The 25,271-nt window shown below is 37.4% G+C and overlaps 1 protein-coding gene across 2 annotated transcripts in view; it reads left to right on the top strand.

Moving 5' to 3' along the window:
- PAWR (pro-apoptotic WT1 regulator) overlaps nucleotides 1-25,271 on the top strand; it is a 138,373-nt gene that overhangs the window by 66,463 nt on the left and 46,639 nt on the right. For both annotated transcript variants that reach the window (XM_072655454.1, XM_072655456.1), the window contains exon 3: nucleotides 23,409-23,537. In XM_072655454.1, the coding sequence (XP_072511555.1) occupies nucleotides 23,409-23,537 (129 nt within the window). The remainder of the gene's footprint in view (nucleotides 1-23,408; nucleotides 23,538-25,271) is intronic.

Here is a 25,271-nt window from a genome sequence, read left to right as displayed (position 1 = left end):
CATCCAAAACGGCCACATCTTCCACTTTGGAGAATATTGATGTAAAATGGGAGGTCTTAACCTTTTTGTGTCATGGACCCCTTGGCAATCTGGTGGAACCTCCGGACCCCTCCTCAGAAGAAAGTTTTAGAATAATTAATGTATTAATAGTAATGCTAAATTTGGTTAGAGGATTAGTGAAAACTGAAGATCTGATTCTTCTCCCATATAGAATCGTGTACCTTGGCATGATAGGGAGATAGAAATAATGTAGTTTAATTAAGATTAAAAATAGATAAAAATAGATCATGTTTGACATATACTATTTCACAGTATATATAATGTGTTGTTTCATTAGAGTTTCACAAAAATCCTAAGATGTGCCCATGTAATAGGTATACTTGTATTTCCATTTTACAAATGAAGAAACTGAGGTTATGAAGAGATGTGATGATTTATCCAGGAACATGCAGTCAGAAAGAGTCAGAGCATGCATTAGAACCCAGGTCTTCTAGATGTTAAGCTCAGTGCTCTTTGCCTTAAACCATTGAAGATGGTATAATAGATAATGTGATTGCTTGGAAAAGTGCATATGAAGATTTCATATGTCTTCTTCCTATGAACAAGACATGACTGTTGGGAGCCTCCAGTTTCCTATACATTTTAGAAGTCTCTAGTATTTCTGACAAGAATCTATCAATTATCACAGGATTATAAATTCAGAGCTGGTTATGGACTTTAGGAAACATCAAACCAACCCCTCCTCATGCCTTATTATACTATTTTTGTTAAATAATAACATTCCAATAATGGTGTCTGTTTGAAACAGTTGACTGATAAACTGTTTCATTTTTCTCATTGCTTAGGTGCAGAGAAATCCCTCTCAGTGGGATTTTGTATGCATTGTCGAAGTTGAGGCCTGGGTAAAGTTAGTTAAAAAATAGACATTTTTCTCCCTCTCTCTGCCATTGGAAAGAAAAAAGAAAAACAAAATGCTTGAAAAAATATGCCTAGCCAAATAAAACAGATTTCCCACATTTGCCCTCTCCAAAAAAATATATGTCTTATTCTGCATCTTAAGTTCATTACCTCCATATCAGGAATTGGATGACTTGCTTCATGGCCATTCTTGTACAGTTGTGGGTTGGTTGGTCAAAATGTTTTGTCTTTAGTTGTTAATACATAAATTGCTCTGGCTCTGCATCTGTTTATACACATCTTTCCATGCTTCTTTGAAACCATCCCTCCTGTGGTTTCTTAGCACACAATAGTATTTATTTCTCTGCATTCATAAAACAGAATTTGTTCAGCCATTCCCCCATTGATGTAATGAACCTTCCATTGTAAGAAAGAGAAACAGCTAAGCAAAGCCCGTCTATCCAGTGACCCTGGTATTTGAGGTATCATTTCCCGCTGTGGTCAATCTCCTAGCCTACCCAAAGGGGGAGGGAGATGTCTTCATCCTTTTTCCAGGGCCAAGGTTGATCATTCATTCATTATGCAGTATTTAATCTACTTCAGTGTTCTTTTCGTTCATATTATTAGAAACTTTTTATTTTGGAATTGAGAATGGAGGTGATCTCAGTAAAATCATTGCCTTAAACTCCTTGAAAGGAAGGAACTCCCTATTTGTAAAGGGGAATAAGAAGTTATTTGCAGAGTGAATAAAGGAAAAACACTTAGGTATGGAGAAAAGTGTCCTACTTATGTCTCTCACTTTAGTGACATTTTACAACATTATTGAGGGTCTATGGGCTGAACACTGAGAGGGAAGATATGTAAATGGATACTTCATGGTTGTAATTGGGAGGCATATAATTTGATCTTAACTGTGTAATGGGGAAAACATGTTATTATCATTCTTTGGAAGACTCTGATCCTAAATGGTAAAACATGTCCTATGAAAACACTCTCAATAAATGTCAGAATTATAGGAGAAAGAACTCATCATACTCAGTAAATATCTTGTTCTCCCTCCCTCTCACTAACAGAGTCCTATTCAGTCATACCGAAATATGGAATTAAGAACTCTGAATCCTCTTTAAAATTAAGGCCTGATATCTGAAATGTAAGTTATTCGAATTTGTCATTTACTAAGAACTAACACATTTGTACCAATGGGTACAAATAAATAGTTCTGCATCTTCATCATTCTAATATGAGTAGGGGATTTTAAACCTGTGAAGAGGGCGTGAGATTTTAGATTGTATGCATTAATGGAGGAAGACTAGGTTTATTAGAGGGACACATTGAAATTGTAGAGCATTTTTAAAAAAAAGGCTTCTCTTTGTCCTTGTAATCTGATGCTTTTGGAATGCCACTGAGATGGGAATGTGTAGGTCCCCAAGCAAATACATGAGAAAGTGCTTCAAGTGTAAAATAAATACATAAATAATGTACTTGTTGATATTTTCTGTCTACCTTTCGAGCCAGAAAAAAGGTTTTAAGGAGTGATTGGTTTCTTTGACCTAGTTTCTTTTTCACCCACTTTTCCTACGCTCGCTCAAGCCGTCACAGCAATTAACTCTTAACTGACCAATGGTAGTTGAGGTTTGTATAATAATATTATCTTTTGTCAATGTCCTTTGGAGTTCTTTAGGAATATATTTTTAACAAATAATTATTTCAACTCTAAACCTAAATGATAAGAGAATATCCTAATCACACAGGAACAAAAACTTTGTCAAATCAAATAGTTTTTATTTATACTTTTAGAATATATGCACATTAATTTTTAAAAGGCAGTAACAACTTTTTTTTGTCTTTGTGAACTTACTGTGTGCCCTCCAGCCAATTTTGTTGTTACTGTTTATGCAGTTGTAGATAGCAAGTATGTGTGCATCTGTGTATGCATGTGTATGTGAGTAAGTTTATGTATGTCCATATGTGGATAGATAAGTACATGTTACATATATACATGTATGGTTATTAAATAATTTGCAATTGTGTGCATATATACACATATGTATACATATGTGCACATTATATATACATATATGTGTATATGTATGTATATGCACATATCATGTTCTGCTTTCTGTTCTGACCCCTCATGTAACTCTGTAATTCTTTGTATTCCTTAGGAAAATAATATCATGTCATATTCCTATGCTGCAATTTTTTCAGCTATTCCTTAATTGCTGTGACATTTGGATTATTTCCAGCTATTAAAGTAATGTTACCAGGAATATTATTGTTGTTTTAAAATAGGTCATTTCCCCCCTCATCTTCAAGTACAGTGTTCTGAGAGGTGAGATCAGTGACTCAAATATGAATAATTTTGTAGGTCTTTTTGTATAATTAGAAAGTGGCATCTAATTTGTATTTCTCTGATTGTGGAGCAGTTTGAACACTTTTTCACATTATTTATCATTTGTGTTTCAAGACCAACCTATTTGTAATCTTTTGAACACTTACTTATTGAAGAATGAGAGATGTTAAAATGTCAGATTATTTTTTTACCAGAGATGAATTTTTTTGTTATATAGAAATAAAGAGCTTTTGTACAATAATAATAAATCCATCTGGAATGAAAAGGAAAGAAATCGATGGGGGAGAGAAATCTTTACCAAAAAACATTTCTGATAAGTCTGACATCCTAAGTCTTATAAAGGACTTACATAGTTTTATAGGAGTCAAGTGCATTCTCCAGTCAATAAATTGTAATTTTGTAATTATTCCTTGTTGAATTATTGGCTGACTGCAACAGCAGGCTACTGTGTCTTCCGGGATTTTCTTTATGGATCCCTAAGCCTTAAAAAGAATTGGATAGGTCCATCCGCAAAACAGTATTGAAAACAGTCCTCACCAGTAACCAGAAAGTTGTCCTTCCTTTTTCTCAGAATTTTTCCCTCCTTCCACTTTTATCAGTCTGAGAACTGGGGTGAAAAAACCAACTTAAAGATGGCTACAGTAAGCTTCTTTAGTTTATTTGGCGATGTTTTTTGGATTGGGGCCCTTAATTGAATTTTTTAAAAATTAAGTGACCTATTGGGTACCAGACTTTGGGGAGATGTAAAAGTAAGAAATAGGTAAGAAAGTCAACACATGAATTTATATCCTGCTGTGCTTATTTGGGCCAATAGGCTTTGAAAGTAAGTTTTGCCTTAGTAGTTAAAAATACGGAGGTCAGTTATACTTTGTTTTTGGTTCTTACTGTATTGGTCCACAGATACCTCTGAGCTCTTAAGCAGAATAAAGAAAATATTATTGTGCACAACCTCAGAATAGCAGCCATCTTGTTTTTTAAAAAGTATTGCTATTATTGAAAATTGTCTTTATCGAATGCCACGAATTTGAGAAATATATTGATGTTAGATACTTTGTATTACTGAAACAGGAATTTGAACGAGATTAGACAAATATTAGGCCTAAGTTATACTTAATCACAATCATAATGGGATCCCAATTTTTTAAATTAAATTTTATTTTTAATTAACAAAAATCAATCTTCTGTACCTCTACCTTCTTCTCTGCTTGTCTCCAAATTGGGAGATTGCGAGGGAAGGGGCACTTTTATAACAAATATGTAAAGTCAAGCAAAATGAACTGTTGTCCTTTGGAATCACAGTTGGTCCTTGCTGAGAACCTAGTTTCTGATTACTTCAAATTGGTAGATTCAGTGAACCCTGACAGCAGGCCTCATGAAGGCAGGATTCTGATTGATACTAATTTTCTTTCTTGAAGTATGTTCAATAACAAATATTATATCAGTATGGGGAAGATTTATTTACAGAGCTTTGAGTTTAATTCAGACAGGGCCCTTAGCTTCATGAAGGTTAGAGTTTAGTAGCTGTTCTCCCAAAGTAGTTATCAGAGGATTAGATGTCAAAGTTGGCCCTGGATCTTTCTTTTACAATATTTTTAGAAATATTAGCACCAGTGAATTCATGATATGACCTATGTACATTTGGAATAGTTCATCTCACCCATTACCAACTAATTCCTTTCAGAATTCCAACTGTATGGCTTCAACAAAATGCCTTTCTGCTATTCCTAAATATCTTTAGGGAAAGAGATTATGTAGTGGTGAAAGTTCTGTTATCTAAGTGATATGGTGGAAAGAGCCGTGAATTTGGAGTCAGTTTCTAGCTTGGCTGCTTGTGTGACTTTAGGCAAGTTAATTAACTTCTCTGGATCTCAGTTTTTCATCTGTCAAATGAGGCTGGACTAGAATCTGGGGTGCTTTACCGTTTTTGTGTCTTGACCCCTCTGGTGGTCTAGGGAATCCTATGACTGTCTTTCAGAATTTTTTCTTTTAATGTGCGTGGAATAAAATGACAGGATTACAAAAGAAACCAATTGTATTAAGATAGTAATCAAACTATTAAAAAAAAGAACCCCGCAAACTCACAGGCCTCAGCTTAAGAACCCCTGGCATCCAAGGTCCTCTCCAGCTATTTTTTTTTTTTTTAAATGCAGCAAGTTGTGCTCCCTTTTTTGTCAGGAAAAGTGGCAAATAGCTAATCACCATATTTAGAAGGATAATTCTTCCTATTCTTAGGAGGATAATTCCTCTTTAAGATTACTAAAATTATTGAAGTGTTTTTCCCTGTATTTGACGCTTTCTTTTCATCAAGTTGGACCACACTTTATGAGCAGATAACACTGATTCATAATCAATGAGTTAAGAAGACTGAGCAAACGCATGTAGAGAATTTACTGGTGTAATCCAATAAAACTTGAAACAAAGTTAATCTGATATGAACTTAATGGTACACATAATCATTATTGTGCTTACATGGTAATGAGGCATAAACGAGAAGCAGTTCCCATAAATGACTGTAATTAGCATAACTTTGACACTGCCAGACCAAGTTTTTAGTTTTTCTCTTTAACCTTTATTTCTCAATATTTGCAGTCAGGGCAATGTCAGCAGTTTCCCCCGAGGTCATGTATTATTTATATGATACCCATCTTTATCACCGTTCCCCTCCTTCCTCTATTTTCCACAGAGCTTTATCCTTTTCTTTTCATCTACTTGTCCAAATGCCTCTCTAGCATAAGTTTAAGCTATCAGGAGTCAGCAAAAATTTTCAGGGGTAAAGTTAGGGATTTAGGTTGTTAACAGTCACCCCGCTTATCCTGCTGGGAATGGAAACTGGGATGGGATGGAAAGAAAGTACAGGTGAGAATGTTTTCTATTTCTCTAGCTTTTTAATTTGGGGAAATGGGGAGTGAGGGATTCAGCTGAAAGGAGCATTCTTTCTATTTTTGTGGAACTTCATGAGATGGGGCACAGAGATGATTCTCACTTTTATTTATCCAGCCTTAACCTCTCTCCTGACATCTAGTCTTGTATATTCAACTGCCTATCAGTGGTCACCTCAAACTAAATGACTCTTCGCTATCTTGAATGCAACATATCTGTTGTAGAACTCTTTATACTTCCTGACAAATCCCTTTCCTTGTCCCAGATTCCCTTTTACTGTCGAGTACTACTATCCTCCCAGTCACATAGCCTCACAACCAAGGTGTCATCTTTCACTTCTTACTCATGTCGACTCTACATATCAAATCAGTTGTCAAGGCTTGTCCTTTGTCCTTTCACAATATCTCCTATACCCATTACCCTGGTGCATTCTCTCATTACCTCAAACCTATTTCATAGCATTCTGCCAGAGTGGTCCTCCTGGAACTCAAGTCTGACTGCCACAACCCCAGCACATAGCAGAGTGTCTGACCCATAGAAAGCACTTAATAAATCAATAAATGCTTGTGGACCCACTACCTTCCCTTCTTCTGCCCATCAAAGCACATTGACATTCTGAACCTGCCTTTAGGGAGTATGTGATTTTTAGTAGTAAGAAATATCACCCTCTAAGGTTCTTCTCCACGCCCCCCCCCCCCCCCCCCCCCCAACAACAACAACCTGCCACTCTCTTCTACTTAAGAGGATTGAAATGTTGAAGTTACTTTTATCCTTGGGCAAAGAAGCTATGTACATAAGTGCTTCAGATAACTTGGTATAATCTGTAGGCCGGCATGTACCTGACCAAGGATCCAGGGTATGTCATGGTCATCTCTCCAGCCTTGGCCCAGCTTTTCACCTCTGGAGTCAGCCAGCTGCACTCTGGTGCTGCAGTCATGTTCACAAGTTATTTGTTTACTTGAAGCTAAACTTTGTCTCTTTGCAGCTCCTTCCGGTGGCTCCTGGTTCTGACCTCTAGGGCCAAGCAGGGCAGTTATGTTCTTCCTGCCCCCTGCCCTGCTTTTTAATGTTTAGATGCTTGGAGAGAGCCGTTACATCTTCTCTGAGTCTTTTGTTCTCTGTGCTGAGCATTCTAAGTTCCTACAGCTGCTTTTGTAGGACCAAGCCAGTTGATTTCTTGGATGCTTTCCAGTTTATCAGTGCCCTTCTGAAAATTCCTTGATGCCCCAGATTCTATGTCATTGACAGACCTGTGATCTTACTAATGAAGGGGAATTCCCAGAGAAGAAACCTTCTCAGCAAAAGCAGACCTGCTCTTCAGTTTCTGGTCTTTAGAGAGTTTCCTGGGAATACTGGGAGGAGGGCGGGGATATTTAAGTGATTTGACCAGGCTAATACTGGCTAGTGCGTGTCAGAGGCAGGACTTTTGAATCCTGGTCTTCTTGATGGAGGCCAGTTCTGTAGTGCAGTGCTGCTCCTCATGACTGTGATAAGCACGGAAAATCCCAGACATAGATGACTACTTCAGCGCTTAGAAAGTTCATGAGAGAATGGTTGGTTTGGGGGGTGGGGAGGGGATGGGGACAGATAATTGCTCAACTCCAAATGATTTAATGCTGCCGTATCAAATGTTCAAATATGTATACAAATCATTCTGTCATTTTTCCTAATAAAATATGTATGAATTTGGAGAAGCAGGGATTTAGGGCTGCCCCAACATCTATGTCTTAATAATATTCCTAGTTCCAGTTCCCAGTCATCAAATGTCTGTTTATAGAAAATACTACCAAATATTCCTCCAAATATGAGGCCTAGAAAAATGAAGCGAGAGAGCTAGAATTTTGTATAGCACTTTCAGAAACCCTTCTGGTTATACTTCACATCCAATTTGATTTATTTCAGACCTTCTACATGTGCTAATGACTTATTTTTTGCGGGAGGCAAAACATTCCAAATGATAGCAATGGCAAAGTTCTGCTAGCTTAGTCCTGCAGGAACCATGCGGGAGGACTCTTTTGTACCAAGCAGAGTGTTTCCTAAAATGAATTTTTGCTTCCATATGTCATATATAGCTCAGGTATCATAGGATTTAGAATTTGTAGGCACCTTAGAGTCCATCCATCTAATCCAGACCTCTCATTTTATAGATAAGGAGCTAAAGCTAAGAGATGTTGTGACTTGTCCAAAGTCACATATATAGCTGGTCATTGAGGAGGTAACTTGAACCCCCAGTTCTTCCTAACTCACAGGTCCAGCACTCTCTTTGTTAGACCATGATGTCTTTCACAGAGTCTTTGAGAATTTCAGAATAGGAGCGTCAGCCCCACAAGTCAAGACTGGGAGAGATGGTGAACGAAAAAGCTATGTGTCCAATACTCAGCTTAACCCTAAGGATACAAATGTGGAATAGCCTTAGTGTTTATGGAGCTTGCCTCCAAAGAGGGAAAGATGGTATATAGGGAGTAGTGGTGGTGAGGAAAGAGAGCTGTGATCTGGGTAGAAAAGCAGATTGATTTGCAGTTGTATGTAGAGCAGTCATCTGACATTCCTTTCAAGAAACAAAGGTCTTGTTAACTTCACTACTGCAGCAGGAATAAGAGGTGGATGGGCTAGGGGGCCTAAAAGAATCAGAGGGGTACAGCAGCGGGCAGACTGCCAAGGTGAAGGTGAAGAATGGTTTGGTGTCTGAGGCCAGCTAGTAAATAAAGGGAGCTTGCTAAGTAGGCTGGTGTGTGCTGTCACCCAGCCATAGGGTCAGAGCTCCAGATGAGTGGATTAGCCTTCCTGGGATATTGATGGGCTTGGATTCATCGTAAATCAGAGTAACCATAGGTAGAACTTATTAAGAGAAAAACAAATAAAAGTGAGATGTAGAGGGGAAATGCCCTAATTATTAGAGGTATCCTAAAGTAAAATGGGCTGCCTTGGAAGTACTAGTTTTCCCTTCAATGCGGAGGTCTCTGGACAGTCTATTTATAAACATTTGTTAATTTTCCAGGCACATTATCATGTGCCAGGCACTGTGCTAAGAGCCATCCGTCTAATGAGGGAGATAGCATGTAAACAACTATGTATAATAAGATACATACAGGACAAATTGGAAATAATCAGCAGAGAGAAGGGATTGAGAAAGACTTTCTGTAGAAGGTGGGCTTTTAGTTGGGACTTAAAGGAAGCCAGGAAATCCAGAAGGCAAAGACGAGAGCCTTCCGTGCGTAGAGAAAATTGGTGAAAGTCTTGGTAGAGATATCTTGATAGAATTTCTGTTAGGAAAGAGATCTGTGCCCCATAAGGAGTGAGTGAGACAGAGTGAGAGAGAGAGTGTGTGTGTGTGTGTGTGTGTGTGTGTGTGTGTGTGTGTGTGTGCGCGCGCGCGCGCGCGTGTGCGTGTGTCTGTGTGTGCGTGTGTCTGTGTGTGCTGACTGCCAAACAGCTGGATGGCAAACCATGTGTTGAATGTTGTAGAGGGAATTCTTCAAGAAATGATTTGGTCTGAATGCCTATGAAAGATCCTTTCTGTGATTTCAACCAGTATTTGTTAGCGGTACTCTGTGGGAAATGGAAAAGCAAAGAGCTTATAGACTAGCAAGAAGATGAAGACAAGTAACTAAAACAAAGTCAAAGTGAAAAACACTCAAGGAACATTATGTAGACAGTGTGTAGACCAAGACAAGATATCTTTACTGGTTGAGGATATCTCAGGAAACTGACATTCAAAGGAGTCCTGACCTCACCAAGATCCACAGGTAAGTGATAAGTAAGGTGGTGTTTATCAGAAGCCCAGGCCTTATGACTAGGGCTCTAAATGTTAGTTGAATAAGTAGAGACTTTACTGTAATAGAGTGTGATTTGCTTTTTGGAAATTAGAGTAAGATTTAAAACTATTGAATTAATTTGTAGGTACAGTTGTATTGAGTATTATGTGAATATTAAGTTCCCACTGTGGACCTGGAATCTGGTAAGGGGGAAGAAAGTACACAAAAAGTAGAAGTGAAACAGTTCCCCACCCTACTTCAGAGTCCCAAGGGGTGTGGTTAGGGTGGTGAAGTGTAGACTAGAGAAAACACAGAGTATAAGGCTGTTTACTGCATTTCAAGGAAGGTGTTTTGAAGGAGGTGCTTTTAAGCTGTGACTTGTAGGAGACATAACTTGGGGTGGGGGGACAATAAAGGAAAGGTGAGTGTATTCTGAATGGTGCTGCTGCTGCTGCTTGTAGGTTAGGAAGGGGAGGGCTTACTGACTAAGCAGAAGATTAGATAGCTGAATAAAGGTAGACATTATTGGAATACAAGAATACTAGATTTAGAACACCAAAAAGAAAGCAAATATTCTGGAGGAGGGAAGGGAGCTCTAATATTGGTGAGACAATGATGCCTTATTCTGAATCACATCATAAAAAAAAATTTGATGTAACATTTGTACTTTTGCTTGCCCATTCAATGTTGTGGCTTGTCAGGACTTGCTTGTGAGTCGACAGTTTGTGGGTTTGGTTTTTAACAACCGTGTGGAATGATCCCTCTGCTATTCATTCCAAATGTAATGGAATAGCGTGGTGAAAATGTTGCTTATTAAGTTTTCTTAGTGGAGTTGGATCTAGGGCAAGTAGTAAGCTTAACATTTTTTTTAGCCTTTGAAGGTAGAGAATTAATATTTGATGAGAAGATGTGTTTATTCCTTTTAAATTTGCCTGAGTGAATAAAAAACTAGCTTCAGCAGTATGCCTATTTGAACCATCGCCCACAGTAATGACCCAGAGAGGAAAGCCAGCATATGAGGAAAAAGAAACATAACTACTACCACTCTGACTCAGTGTTAAAATTATAGCACGATAAAAGATAAAATGCCTGAATATGTGAATGGATTTGTTCCAAAGTTATGATTTTATATGTTGGCAATGCTGTCAACTGAGAAGTAAGTTCTGTTGTTTCTGTGCCATAAGGATTTGATACTCCTGGCTAAAGCTGAAAATTGGCTAATCTCAAACTTAATTAAAACGAGCAGCCTAGGACATGATATTTACTAGGTTAGATTAACTTTCAAGTATTGGTGCAGTGGAAAGAGGACAGGATTTGGATCTAGATTCCAGTATCAGTTTTGCTAGTTATTTGGTGGGTGGCCTTGACCAGGTTTATCTTTGAACCTCAGTTTTCATCTTTCAGATGAAAGGATTTGTCTAGATCAGGAATTCTTAATCTAGAGTCTATGAACTTGGAAAAAAAAAAAACATTTGACATAATTGTTTTCCCTAGTAATCCTTTTTGTTTTCTATATTCAAAAACATTTCTTTGATAAGAGCTTCATTGGCTTCACCAGACTTCAAAGGTGTTAGTGTTACCCAAAAGGTTAAGAATCCTTCAAGGTTGCTTCTAGTTCTAAATCCTTTTATTCTCATGATCTCATTTTCATCTACAGGTTTAATGCTAGGGAATCAAATGTGAAGTAATCTCTGCCCTCAAGGAGCTTATAATGTATCTAATTGGTTGTTCAGCAAACTGTTCATGATCTGTTTGGGGATTTCTTGGCAGTGTTATCAGAGGGATATGCCATTTCCTTTTCTACCTCATTTCATGAGGAAACTGAAGCAAACCAGGGTTAAGTGACTTGCCCAGGGTCGCACAGCTAGTAAGTGTCTGAGGCCACATTTGAACTCAGGAAGATGAATCTTGCAGCAGTCTATTCACTGTAGCACCTCGCTGTACTGGGAAGACATAAAATTCACCCACGAATACCATAATTACCAGTATAGTAGGAGTAACATGAGAGGTGCAAGGTTCTCTGAGGGATAACAAAAAGGGATTTGCCATACGTTAAAATTGCTGAATATCTAAAGAAGAAATAATTTAATTACAATAATTGAATTTACCATTTCCTATGTGGCTGTTTTAATGTCATATAGAATATACTTGTCATTAGAATGCAGAATTTGTCTAGCTGTTCCATATTATTAGTATTTTGCCTCCATAATCCCCCTACCCCACCAGTATCTGTCCTAAACTAATTAGAGAAGAAAATTCAGGAAGAATTTAGTGGTAATACTACATTTTAGATTTTCTACTCAAAAAAGGGAGGTTATCTCTTTAATGGCTCTGAAGACTGTTAACCTTGCTTGACACCCTGGCTTCTGGATTTAGGAGTGCCTTGGGAGGTTTTTGGAATATCTGCTGAATCAGTGGAAGGACTAACACCTCCTTCATCACATATATTGCTGTTTAGGGAATCTGACACTGCTTAGTGCAGAGATCTGATGGGATCTCAGAGGAAGGAGTTGGTATGGTTGGATATAATGCATGATTAAAGTCCTGGGTGATAGGAGTAGGCTCATAGTGCTATGAGGACTTTCTGAATTTTTAAAGGTTGAGATCCTTTAACTGTTCTTACTTACCCTGTAGGTTTGGGGATCATGATCCAAGTGGAGATTACATTTTAGGATTTCTGAAAATCGGATAGAATCTTAAAAAATTTTTTTAATCTTGAAATGCTTACATTTTTGTGTTATCACTAGTCCTTTAAAAATAGAGTTTGTGAAATTGAGGTTATTGCAAGGATTAACTAATGAAATGGATTACCATATATGTTGATTTTTTTTTTTTTGCTATATGAAAATCCTTTAGCATATGGCATCGCTTTTTGTTATCCTTAGCGTGCTTGTTAACTAGTCAGCACAATACAGAGATGAATCCCGATGCAATGTCTTTAGATGTATTTGACTTATTACATGATTTTCATTAGTGGAAAGAGTTTCCATATGAGAAAATTAAGATCCTTGACATTTATTGGGACAGCTAGGTAACTCAATGGATAGTGTGTCCGACTTGGAGTCAAGAAGACTTCATGAGTTCAAATCTAACCTCAGATATTTTCTAGCTTTGTGACTCCAAACAAGTCACTTCACCCTGTTTGCCTCAGTTTCTTCATCTGTAAAATGAACTGTACAAGGAAATGACAAACCACCCCAGTATTTTTGCCAGGAAAACTCCATATGGAGTCATGGAGAGTCAGACACAACTGAAATGCTGGAAAAACAACAGTGACATTTATTGATGAATCCTTGGTGGCATAATGGATAGAATGCCCGGCCTGGGGCTAGGAAGACTTGAGTATAAATTTGGGCTCCCTTGCTTGTTATCTAACCCTGGACCAAGTTACTTAATCTCTGTGACTTCAGTTTCTTCATCTGAAAAATGGAAATAATAGTAGCACCTGCCTCAGGTGGTTGTGAGAGAATCAGATGAAATAACATTTACAAAGTACTTGGCCAAGTGCTAGCTGCTGCTGTTGTTATCCTCTGGTGACATAAAAGGGACTGGTTTTATGTGAATATATAGTGGACTTGATGCCTTTTGGCGGTATGAGTAGCTCCAAAGAGGATCAATATGTTGGAAAACTGGATACACGGACGCTAAAGCAGTGGTCTTCTGGGATTTCCTTAGTTTTCACTCAGTGTTTAGGAAAAAGAAATAGCATTACTCCATTTGGCTCCTTTTTCACCACTAATTCAGTTATTCAGTCAACTAGCATTCATTAAGCTCTTACTCTGTGCCAAGCATTGTTCTGAGTAAAGGGGACACAAAGAAAGGCAAGCCCTTCTTGGCCTTTTTTCAGCTTTATTTGTTTGTTTGTTTGTAACAAATCTGTAAGTCTGTTGGTCATACCTTAAGCCTCACATCCTCTACCACCACCACATGTGTACGTGGGTGCGTGCTCCCTCTCTCTCTCTCTTTCTCTCTTTTTCTTTCTTTCTTCCTCCTCCCCCCCTCCCCCGTTTATTCTTATTTGTCGATTATATTTCATAATGTCTCAGATATAGAAGCCATCTGGTCCGGCCCCCTTATTTTATACATGAGGAGGAGACCCATTAAGTGACTTGAAGTGATGGTCAAAGAGATAGTGATCCCACCAAATCTATGGGAAAGGGCAAAGGAGAAAAACCTGGGAGGGGTGAATGGGTGATGGGTGGCCATAGGAACTCTCTTTTGGATTATTTTTTTTCCAGTAGTGATTAATTTGCAGTAACTCAAATTAACACCAACATTGTTTCAAAACTACTCTGATATTTCTTAGACTGAACAGACTCAGTGAATCTAAGAGAACATACTTAAACCTAATCCTAATCAGAACTTCCCCCCATTCCCCCCCAGCAGTCATTGAGTTTTCTGGAAGACCTGGTGGGGACAAGTTCCCTAGCCTAGTTAGTATAACTGGAAAATGAGATACCTTCTCAGGAGGTCCATGTCAAGAAGCTTTTCCATACTTCAGTCCTAATTATTTCTCTTGGTCTTCTACCCATTGACTCTATTTCTGCCTTTGGGAGCCAAATTATGAGTCATTCTAATCTCTCTGTCCAAATTATAACTTCTCAAATACTTAAAGACTGCTAGCATCTCTCCCTCATTTTTTTTTTCTGCAACACAAACCAATCATTTTACGGCATATTCTGGAGACTCACCTCCATCCTGTTCACCCTTTTATGGATCCACTCAGGCTTGTTTAAGTCCTTCCTAAAACTTAGGACTCAAATAATTGGTTTAAGGAAGAGTATAAGGAGATAATAGTTTCTTTGTTTTGAATACTATCTTTCTTATGTAGCCTAGCAAACCATTAGTTTTTTTGGCTGCAACGTCACTGTTGACTCATTGAGTTTGTAGTCTAATAAACTCCCCAGATTTTTTTCTTAAGAACATGCTGATACAATGAATAGAGCACTGGACTTGAGTTCAAATCCAACCTCAGACACGTAGTGTTTACTGCTGGGGCAAGTCATTTAACTTCTGTCTGCCTCAGTTTCCTTATCTGTTAAATGGGAATAATAAGAACACCCATCATCCAGAGTTATTGTGAGGATTAAATGAGATAATATTGAGATGATATTTGTAAAACATCTAACAGAGCCTGGCACATTGTAAGAGTTATATAAATGTCAGCTATTGTTAGCTATTATTGCTTATTTTATTTTAAAAAATTTTTATTATTAATTTGTTTTCAGTTTTCTGCAATCACTTCCATAAATCTAGATTTTCTCTCCCCCAGCCTCCCCAGATGGCATGCAATCTTATATGGGTTCTACACATTCATTTTTATTAAACACATTTTCACATTAGTCATGTTGCATAGAAGAATTAAAATGAATGGAAGAAACCACAAGAAAAACCCAAACAAAACAAAACACAATACAAGAGAAAATGGTCTGCTTCTGTGATCCAATTCCATATTTCTTTCTCTGGATGTGGATGGCATCCTTTGGGGATGTTTTAGGTCCTTGCATTGCTGTGAAGGGGCTAGCTATTATTGTTGATGTATGCTATGTGCACACTGTATTTGTGCAGTAACTTGATCAATTTCTGAATATGTAAATTAATAATTACCCTTACAAAACCTAATTTTGGTCATTTTGGCTCCTTTTTTTGGCCTGTCAGAATCTTTTCTTAATATTCCACAAATTTGACATGCCATCGATACTTCAGGGTCCATTAATAAATCTCGTAGCAAAAGACCAGGGACAGATGTAAACCTGGGATACTAAATAGATCTTTTAAATCACAGCTTATTAATGACAGATCTCTGTGTCCAGTCATTCAGTTAGCTTCAAATCCACATAAGCGCGCTATGTCATCTACCTTGTAGCTATCAGTTTTGTCCATGAGAGTATTATTAAGAATAAGACACTTTCAAATGCCTTGCTGAAATCTAAGTAATTATAGCCACAGTACTGACCTGTTCTATCTGATAGGATTATCCTGTCAAATGAAATGAAGCTAGTCTGACCTGTTTGGTTCTTGATGAAGCCAGGTTGGCTTTTAATGATCATTTCCCTTTCTAATTGCTAAAGACCATCCATCCTATTTGCTTTTTAATTTTGTAAAGGATAGAAGTCAAACTCATTAGGTTTCAATTTACAAATGCCTCCCTTTTTCTCTTTAATGAAAATCAGGAGTTTTCCTTTCTCCAGTCCTGAAGCACCTTTTACCTTCTCCAAGAACTTTCAAAAATCAAGAAAGGAACTGAGCAATCCAATTGCCAATTCATTCTGGTGTGCTAGGATTTGGAGTCTAGAGAGTTGAACGCATGGAGGACAGCTTAGTCCATCTGATTTGCCTTCTGACTGACTTTAGAGTTTCGTCTTTCCATGTTCAAGCATTATTCTCTTTGGAAAAGAAAACAGAAGCAGAAGAAGAATAGATTTGTTCAATTCTCAGAGCTGTCTGTTATTCAGATTCTTAAGAAACTCCCAACTTTTTGTCTCTGTCCTCATGCCTAGTATAAAATGGTTCTTGACAGATTGATCATCCCAGACATCTGAAGCAATGAATGGGAATTTTCCTCAAGTTTTCATTATAATACATTTGGTTGTGTAGTCAAGTAATTTGGTTTTGTTATTCAGAGATTATTCGTAGAAGCCAAGATGTGAGTTATGCTTGATTGTAATGAGTCGAATATGCATCTGAAATTTGAAGCTAGCTAATTTCAAAATTAACTAAAATAAGATCAAAGAACCACAATAATATAGAGAAGAGTTCTGTTTGTAATTCCAACCCTCAGTACTAACTCTGCAAATGACCGAGTTTCCAAACACATAAATATTACCTAAGATAGTTTTATATGAAGATTAGATGACTAAAATTGAGGTTAGGTTGTTCTCAAAACACATAGTATATACCTTCTGTAAACAACAGAAATTACATGGCTTATTCAGCACTTTGAAGGGCTTATTCATAAGATAAAGGTGGATTTTCCACAGATTTCTGTGATTAAATTATCTTTTGGGTAAGTTTTTGCACATAGATGATGAAGGACCATTAGAAGTGGTTACTCTTCTCCTTTGGAGTAATTAGGAATTTGCAGAGAATATTCCTCCATACTTAAAGTATCTATGGTTTAGTTGATGTCATTTTTTCCACCTAGTCTGTAGCTCTCAATTTTGTCCATCAGGATAACAAGACTTTCAAATACCTTCTTGAAATCTAAGTATATTATAGCTGCAGTATTCATCTATTCTACCACTTGGATTAACCTGTCAAAAGAAATGAGGTTAGTCTGACCTGTTTGGTTTTTGAAATCAGGGTATATTTTAGTATACATACACCATGGTAAATGGTCTTCAGGAGTGGCTGTGACTAAAAATTCATTATTCATTATCACCTGGTGATAAAACTCTCTGGCCTTAATTAACTAGGTTGAATCTGGGCATATAGATCACTGATCTATATGCAAAATGAATGGAATGATAGATACTACTTTTTCATTCCATTTTCAGTCTTTCCTTTTGAGAATGTAGGGTCACAGCCAAAGAATAGTGAGGAAGATGTTGGATGTAGCTGGTGTGGAAAAAAATGTCTCTCTCTCTGGCCAGTCTGGTGAAATGTTATCTGTAAAATATGAATTTGACTGACTCCCTACCAACTCTAGGGTAAACCACAAACTCTTCTGTTTTATCATTGGGTCCCAATCCATCATTTCAGGCTTTCTTATCCACTATTCCCTCGCATTTTTTTCAAGCCAAACTGGCCAACTTACATTTCTTCTTCACCTCTGTGCCTGAAAAGCCCTCTCCTCTCCTCACCCTTGCCTTCCCAGCGTAGATGAGGATCTACTCCTTCTAGTTGACATTTCCCCCTCTCCCCCCTCCCCCATTAAATGCTGTTTATTTTATATATATACATACTCCTACCTCTCTGCATAATGTATCCCTCCAATAGAAGGCAATATCCCTGATGCAGGAACTACCTCATTTCTCTTTATATTCCCAACACAAAACTCAGTGACTGGCATATATAGGAGGTACTTATGACATTTGTATTGAGAATGAGTAATTCCAAAATTTATTTAGGAAATTTTTCTTTCCCCTCTAGTCTGCCATGTTTCAGTCTTTACTTTGAATAAGCCACCTACATAGGCTACTAAATAGTTATTCCTGAAATGTCTTCCTTTATTGAATTAACTATAAGTCTCTTGTGTTACCCTGTTGGAAGTCACTGTCCCCTCCACCTCCCTGGTTAGTGCATCTCTCCCTCCTGGGTTCATTTTGTCTTTGTTTTATCTGTGGACATGTGTACACATCTGTGTATGCCACCAGTGGAATTCGAGGACACGGAAAGTTATCTTTTGTCGTATCCCAAGCACCGAGCATGGTGTTTTGTACATAGCAGCATTTGAGAAATGTTTTTTGAATTGAGTTGTGAACCTTGACTAGAACCTGGTAAATTGTAGACAAGGCTTGTGGGTTAGATTTTTGTCATTCTGTCATAAGGATTGTCTTAGTAAATTGGCACTGTTCAACTCACTAAATTTTAGAATATATTCCTGGCTAATGAAGACAAAGTAGATGGATCATAAATGGGAACTATTAATTGTGAGCAGCCAATAAGATGTTGGTGAACTTCAGCTATAGAGTTAATAATGGAGGATGAAGAGGTGAAAGAGAAAGAGACCCTGACCTGGTGGATAAAGGTGGGATGGAAGAGCCTATGTTTGAGTCCTACTTGCAGCTGTGGGATCATGGATTAAAGCATCGTCGGGAAAACTTGAGAGTTTTAAGTTACAGATAAATTGTTGATATGCTTTGATGGAACAAGTCTCAGGCCAGGCATGAAGTCACCATTTCAGATACTGCACCACCCGATCTCCTTATCCCCCCCCCCCCCCCCCCCCCCAATTTAAAATCTTAAAATTTTAAGAGTAAATTTTTTTTAAGTAGGAAAGAGGAAATACTTATGGTTTAGAGAGGAAAAATGAAATGAATCCTACTAAGGAAGTAGGCACGTCAGGATTTTCTTCAGTGCTTTCCATGGTGACTATAATCTCTACTTTGAGAGGCAAGGTGACCATTTATTTAGCAATGCAGAATCACAATTGGCAATTGTTTTACCACATGCCACATAATTTTTACTTACAGACTATATCCCTTTTCCTGTAAAGTTTCAGAAGACTTTACCAAATTAAAGTGAGTCACTAATAATTCTAAGGCCTCTCCAAGCAGTTTTTCTAACCTATTGGTTTTTATCTTGTCTGACCTCTTTTTCTGTCCCTGTTCGTTAGTGGTGAGGCTGATGGTGTTCTGAGCATTCCCCATCACTGTGATTCATGTAAAGAAAAAGAAAAGCCTGCTGTATTTTCCATGGTGGGGTGGAGAGCTATAGGAACATGTTCATTCTTCCACTCAAATGTTTGAGAAGCTAGAAAGCCTAAGAAATTTCTGTGGATTCCTTATATTAAGATCAGATGTGCAAACGTTGCACAGAATATCTTCCATATTTGGATAAAAGTGGTTTAGATGGAAAATATTTGAGATTTCTGAATTGCCACATATCTAGGAGCAAAATTAGAACAACAAGAATTGTTTGGGATCGGTATCGCTTCCTTAGTTGTATGAGATTACTGTTCCATTGTCTATCAGGAGGGGATTGAAGTGTGTCTGTTATGTCTCCATCATTCAAAGTATTTTGTGAATTGCAAAGCGAGGCTCATGAAGTGAATGGAATGCAGAGCCTCAGTAGAACTAATTGAAATGATCTAAGGTTTGATATCTTCAGTTAGAGGACAATAATGAAGCAATGTACAAAATAAAATGGACACTGAGATGGGGTGCATATCCAAAAGAGCAACCTAGCTGAGTTCACAAGTGAGGCACCTCCCCAAGGGGGCCTCAAAAGGTGAGGTTATTAAAAGTTGCCATAAGCAACATGATGTGTAGTTTTCTCTCCCACAGTGCCTAGCACTGTTTTATTTTGGTCCTTATTTTGTTCTGCAGTCATCTCCAACTCTGTAGTCCCATTTGTGGTTTTCTTGGCAAAGATACCAGAATGGTTTGGCATTTCCTTCTCCAGCTTGTTTTACAGATGAGCAAGCTGAGGCAAGCAGGGTGAAATGAGTTGCCCAGGGTCACACAGCTAGTAAGTGTCTGAGGCCAGGTTTGACCTCAAGATGAGTCTTCCTAACTCTAGACCTGGTGTTCTTTCCTTGAATGCCACCCCACTGCCAGGTACTTACCAGGTGCTTCATAAATACTTGGAGATTCCTTAAACAATCCTCGTCTTTGCTTTTACCATTTTTGATCCACCCACCTATCTTTTAACTAACAAGACTTAAAAGTTCTTTGTCACCATTGCTATGTTTTAACTACTTTTTATGTATTTGTACTTATTTACTTTTATTTATGATACATTTACATTTACCCCATTTGACCGTGTGCTTCTTCTGAGCAAAGAGCATTGTTTTATTTTTCATTTGTGCTTGTTTCCCCAGCACCTTGTATAGTTCCTGGTGCCTGGTAGGAACTTCATAAATATTGTTTATTTAATTGATACAATCTCTTGTTTTATTTTATCTTATTTTGTTTCAGCATTTTGGGTTCTTCTGAACAAATACATTCAGGGCAGAGTTTTCTTTTGTCTTGATTAAATTGACATTTGTTTGATGTTACACATAGTTTTCATTTTATTAGGTTACTTTTTTTTAACTTGGTCATATCTGTTATAGAAGTCTAAATCATAATGTTTTCATATTTTTGAACAGCATGTATTCCCTTATTTGAGAAACTTTGGAGGTCAGTAGTTCCATTAGTGGGAATCTTTATTTTGTTAGCATTGAAAAACAGTGGTTTCTTTTTTAACTTCCTTTTTGGTTCAGTTATTTTACTTTCCAAAATATTATTTATCATCCTTCCAAACTTAATCTGAGATGCATGATACAGGCCATGCCTCTGAGGCAGAACACGTACGTCATGAGTGTACTATTTGATTTAATAGAGGGAGGACTTCTGTACATTTTGTGATTGTGTACTGTGTAAAAAGCTGACTTTCTTCCTAATTGGATTGAGAACCAATTTGGATTGGTACCTCTTTCCCATATTTCTGGTCCATGAAGTTGAAAGTGAAGAATGTTGGTCAGGCAGAATAACAAACATCTTTCCTTATATGCAGAAAAGCATAGCTCCTGTTGAGGACCATCAGTACCCTTCCTTCAAGTATTCTCATTTCTGGAAAGGAATCTTTAGTTTATTTTTCATCATTTGCCTCTTCTCTTTGAGTCTCAGGCTTTTACTCCATCCAAAAAAAGATTTTTTTTTTTCCGATTTTTCTTTGTCATGCCATCTCTACTTCCCCACAGAAACAGCATAGAATCTTTAGCTCTCATTCAAAAGTCTTTTGATATTAGAGCTGAAAAGTACTTTAGAGATCTTCTAGTTCAACCTCCTTTTACAACTGAAGAAATTAAGGCCTGGAAAATGGATGTGGCACGGAAAAGTGGTTAGATGGGTAATTGGGCAGAAGAGGAAGGAGGGGTATTATTTTTTCTCCTTGTCTTGATCTCTTGGTCATATGACAAAGTTAGATTCCACTTTTCTACTAATAATTTAATTATTAAATAAAATCAAAGTTAAGAATAAAGGAAAATTTTTATTTATAGTTCTTCTGCCCAAGCCTCTTTGGATAGGCCTGGTTTAAACTGATTTTCACTAGGAAAAAAAATGTGCCACTATATAGAAATGAACAAATTATAAGAATAGGAGCTGGAACCTGGTGATGCTTGGGGAGAATGATGCTGTTGGGGTAGCAACCTGGGGCTAGGAGACAGAACCTAGTGTGAATGTAATCTCTGGAGAGACGGAAAGTGCACATTTCTGGAGTCAACCTGTTGGATTATAAGGTCCTGGTGTGAAGCTCTGGTCCCTCTGGTCTGGTTCTGACTGAGGCCTGTATGGCATGTTAGGAAGTAAAAGGTGAAGTGGAAAAAAAACAAAGAATATTCAAATAGTTTTCATAGGAACACAGATAAATGTGACCCCTCTCTTAGTCCTCTACATTGTTGCCTCTGTGTCAACCTTATTCTTAAAACATTTAAAAACTCTAGCAAGAATTAAGTTAATGATTCTCCCAAATGCTCTAATTCCAGCTAAACTTGCAGTTAATTGCTACAAACAGCATGTATATATCAATATTAGCTGAAGTACAAATAATTCAGTACAAATGAAGTACAAATAGTTCCATTCCACTTTCCCAAGCACAAGATAATGGCAGTCTTGTTATTCTGATCCTCCACTTTGGCCATGCTTGCCCAGACATCACGTAATAGATAGTGGGCCTCTGGAATCCATTGATGAAGATGAGGCAAATGACCAAACCTTTATGTACTATATGTAAATGATGGAATATAGGAGTCATTTAATTGCATTCTGTTTGATTATGCGCATGTTAAACCTATTTTACAAAAGTGACTCAAATTGGATGAGAAGTGTTAGTCATCGTGTGTGTATTTATATTTATATGTATATGGGAACCAACATGTGATGGCCTGAACTGAATTGTTGAAGGCTGTGATTTACCAGAAATGCACGTGGGAGATGGCTGCTGTTTGAAAACATGAGTGCTTATACTGTTGCTGCTGCTTTTAGGTAAAAGGGAGTTGGTGTATAAAGATATGAGGATGAGAGAGTAAATGTGGATTGAAGTAACAAAGTGGCCAAGGACTCTGGAAATACTGAGAAACAATAACAGGAAAAGAAGGAAAATTCCATTCCAGTCCTTTGGCAGGGACTTTGGAGGCCATTTATACCAAGACCCTTGCTCTGTAGATGAGGAGAGTTTAGCCAAGTCACTTAAACTCCATTTTGTCTCATAGCTGGTAAATGTTGACCATGATGATGTCCATGATGCTCATAACTAATGTTAGGGAACTCACATTCTTATTTTGGGGTGGGGAGTGAGATATGAAAAATATAAATTATATATAAAATCATTTTAGCTTCAGAGAGAGAGGAGACCACTAATAATGGAGGATTTCAGGGAAGACCTCAGTTGAGTTAAACTGAGCATTGCTAGGCAGTGGCTTTGTGGAGGGAATACCCTTCAGGGTTGGCAGATTGGATGTCTTGGGTCTGGGGACTGGAGAGAATGTCCTGAAGGAGGAACTGCTAGTAGGCTGATTTAGGTTATTAGCATTACAAAAGAACCATAGAATTTAGAGCTGAAATAGGAGTTGGATCATTTAGATCAGCCTCATCATTTTACAAGTTAGGAGACTGAGACTCAGGAAGGTTTAAGCTACCTCTTCAAGGATTTTTGGTTTTGCCTTTGCTTGATGGAAGGTTTTGCTAATTTGGAATCACTGGTTGCAGCCACTCTTGATGCATTTAAAATGTGGCTCAATTTATTAAAGTTTACTTTAAATTTAGTTCTTCAGGAACAGATCTGTTAGGTTTGCATGCTAACAGTGGGCAAATATATCTTGCCACCGGAATCATCCATTAGTTGCATATAGTGATAAATCTTTTTTTATTTTTAAGTGTCTAGATGAATATGAAGATGATGAAGCAGGCCAAAAAGAGAGGAAAAGAGAAGATGCTATCACACAACAGAATACGATGCAGAATGAATCTGCAACCTCAGATCCTGGGGCTTCATCCCTATTGCAGGTAAGGATTTTAAAATTATGAGTGAGTACATCAATAAATCATCTTAACTAGTCACCTCCCAAATTTCTAGTGATGTATAATGAATTTTACTGTCAGATATGATCTAATATTATCTACTTATTTTAATTAAATTATTTTAGAACAACTCATCTCCAAATGTGTGTGTGTGTGTGCTTGTGTGTGTGATATAAATGAACTTACAAGTGCTAGCCCTGACAATATTAGACTGGCTCTTCTTCAGTCCACGAATAGTCACAATACTAATTTACATACACACATATAAGCAGTGAATGAAAGTTGTAAAAAGATAAATTTTGGTTTGATTCCCATTTGGGTATTTATATACACCTGGGTAAAGATACACGCATACATACAAACATATAAAATGTGTGTGTGTGTGTGTGTACATAAACAATACATAGTCACGTTACTCTCCTGTACTCTGCAATGCAGTTTTTCACACAATAGCAAGCCATCTCCTATCTTTTGCCTTTGTACTGACTGTCCCCCATACCTGAAATGAACTCCATCTTCATCTCTGCTTCATAGAATCCTTATTTTCTTTCAAAACTGAGTTCAAACACTGCTTTCTACTTATTTGTGTTTATTTTCTTTGTATTTATTTTTATATCAGCTTGTACATCTACTTGTTTTTTCTGTTAGAATGTAAACTCTTTGAGAAGAGTGATTTTCATTCTTTGTAGTTCTCTTGACATAACAGGGATGCCTGTGGGGAAGCTCTCCATTGGTTATCCTTTGTACATGACACACCTACCCTCCCTACTATATCATTTTTCACTGCTATATACGTAATAGTTCCTACTCATGCCCATCATACTCCTTTCTGTTGTCTGTTGGATGGGACTTACAATCTTGAATCTTTACAGACTAGTGTTCTTCCAGAAGATTATTAATTTTTTAAAAAATAAACAGATAAGCCTTTGTTTTATGAAGGTGCTTGGTAATGGGTATTATACTTTCTGATAACTGTGTATTGGAATGAATTTAAGAAAGTATATTTCCAGAAATTTCCAGACTTAAAAAGCAAAACATTAATTGCTACCTAACCAACAGTTCCCCATCTGGTACTTTAAAACAAGAACAACAAAACCCCACTGCGTTCAGGATTTTACATCTAAGTGGTTAATAGAAGTCATCTAGAACAGGGCCAGCAATGGAGCCTTGAGTCTTCTAACCAGGTTGACGTTAACCCAATAATCAGCACTGGTTCTGGATATTCAGCCAGTTCTGAATCTAAATCCTATTGTCATCCAAGTCACATCTCTCTATCTTAGCCATTAGGTTTTCATGAGAATCTTTACCCCGTGGTCTGTTTAAATTCAGAGAATGCTATAGCATGTCTTTGATCTTTTTGCCTATTCTCTATATCAGAAGAGTAAATGGAGTCAGTCTAACATAAGTTCTTCTTTTAAACAAAAACAAGCAAAAAACATTGATCACGAAATCGTGTCTGATAGTGTGTACCTAAATTAATCCCTTTTAGTAGTCTCCCACCTTTAAGGGAGAAGATGTATTGCATTAGCACCACTTTTTAAGAAAACTTAATGGAATTTTTATTTTATGACCACTTACCCACATGTAAGTCTCCCAAGGTTTCTCTGAAATCGCTCCCTCTATAATCTCTTATAGCAGTATAATATCCCATTGTATTCATACACCATAATTTATTAAGCTGTTTTCCAGGGTATTTTCTTACTTCTGGTTCTTTGCCAC

Source organism: Notamacropus eugenii, chromosome 3 (genome assembly GCF_028372415.1).
Source record: "Notamacropus eugenii isolate mMacEug1 chromosome 3, mMacEug1.pri_v2, whole genome shotgun sequence".
NCBI classification, from domain to species: Eukaryota; Metazoa; Chordata; class Mammalia; order Diprotodontia; family Macropodidae; genus Notamacropus; species Notamacropus eugenii.
The sequence above is the reverse complement of the archived record's forward strand: the minus strand, read 5'-3'. Positions and strand labels throughout refer to the sequence as shown.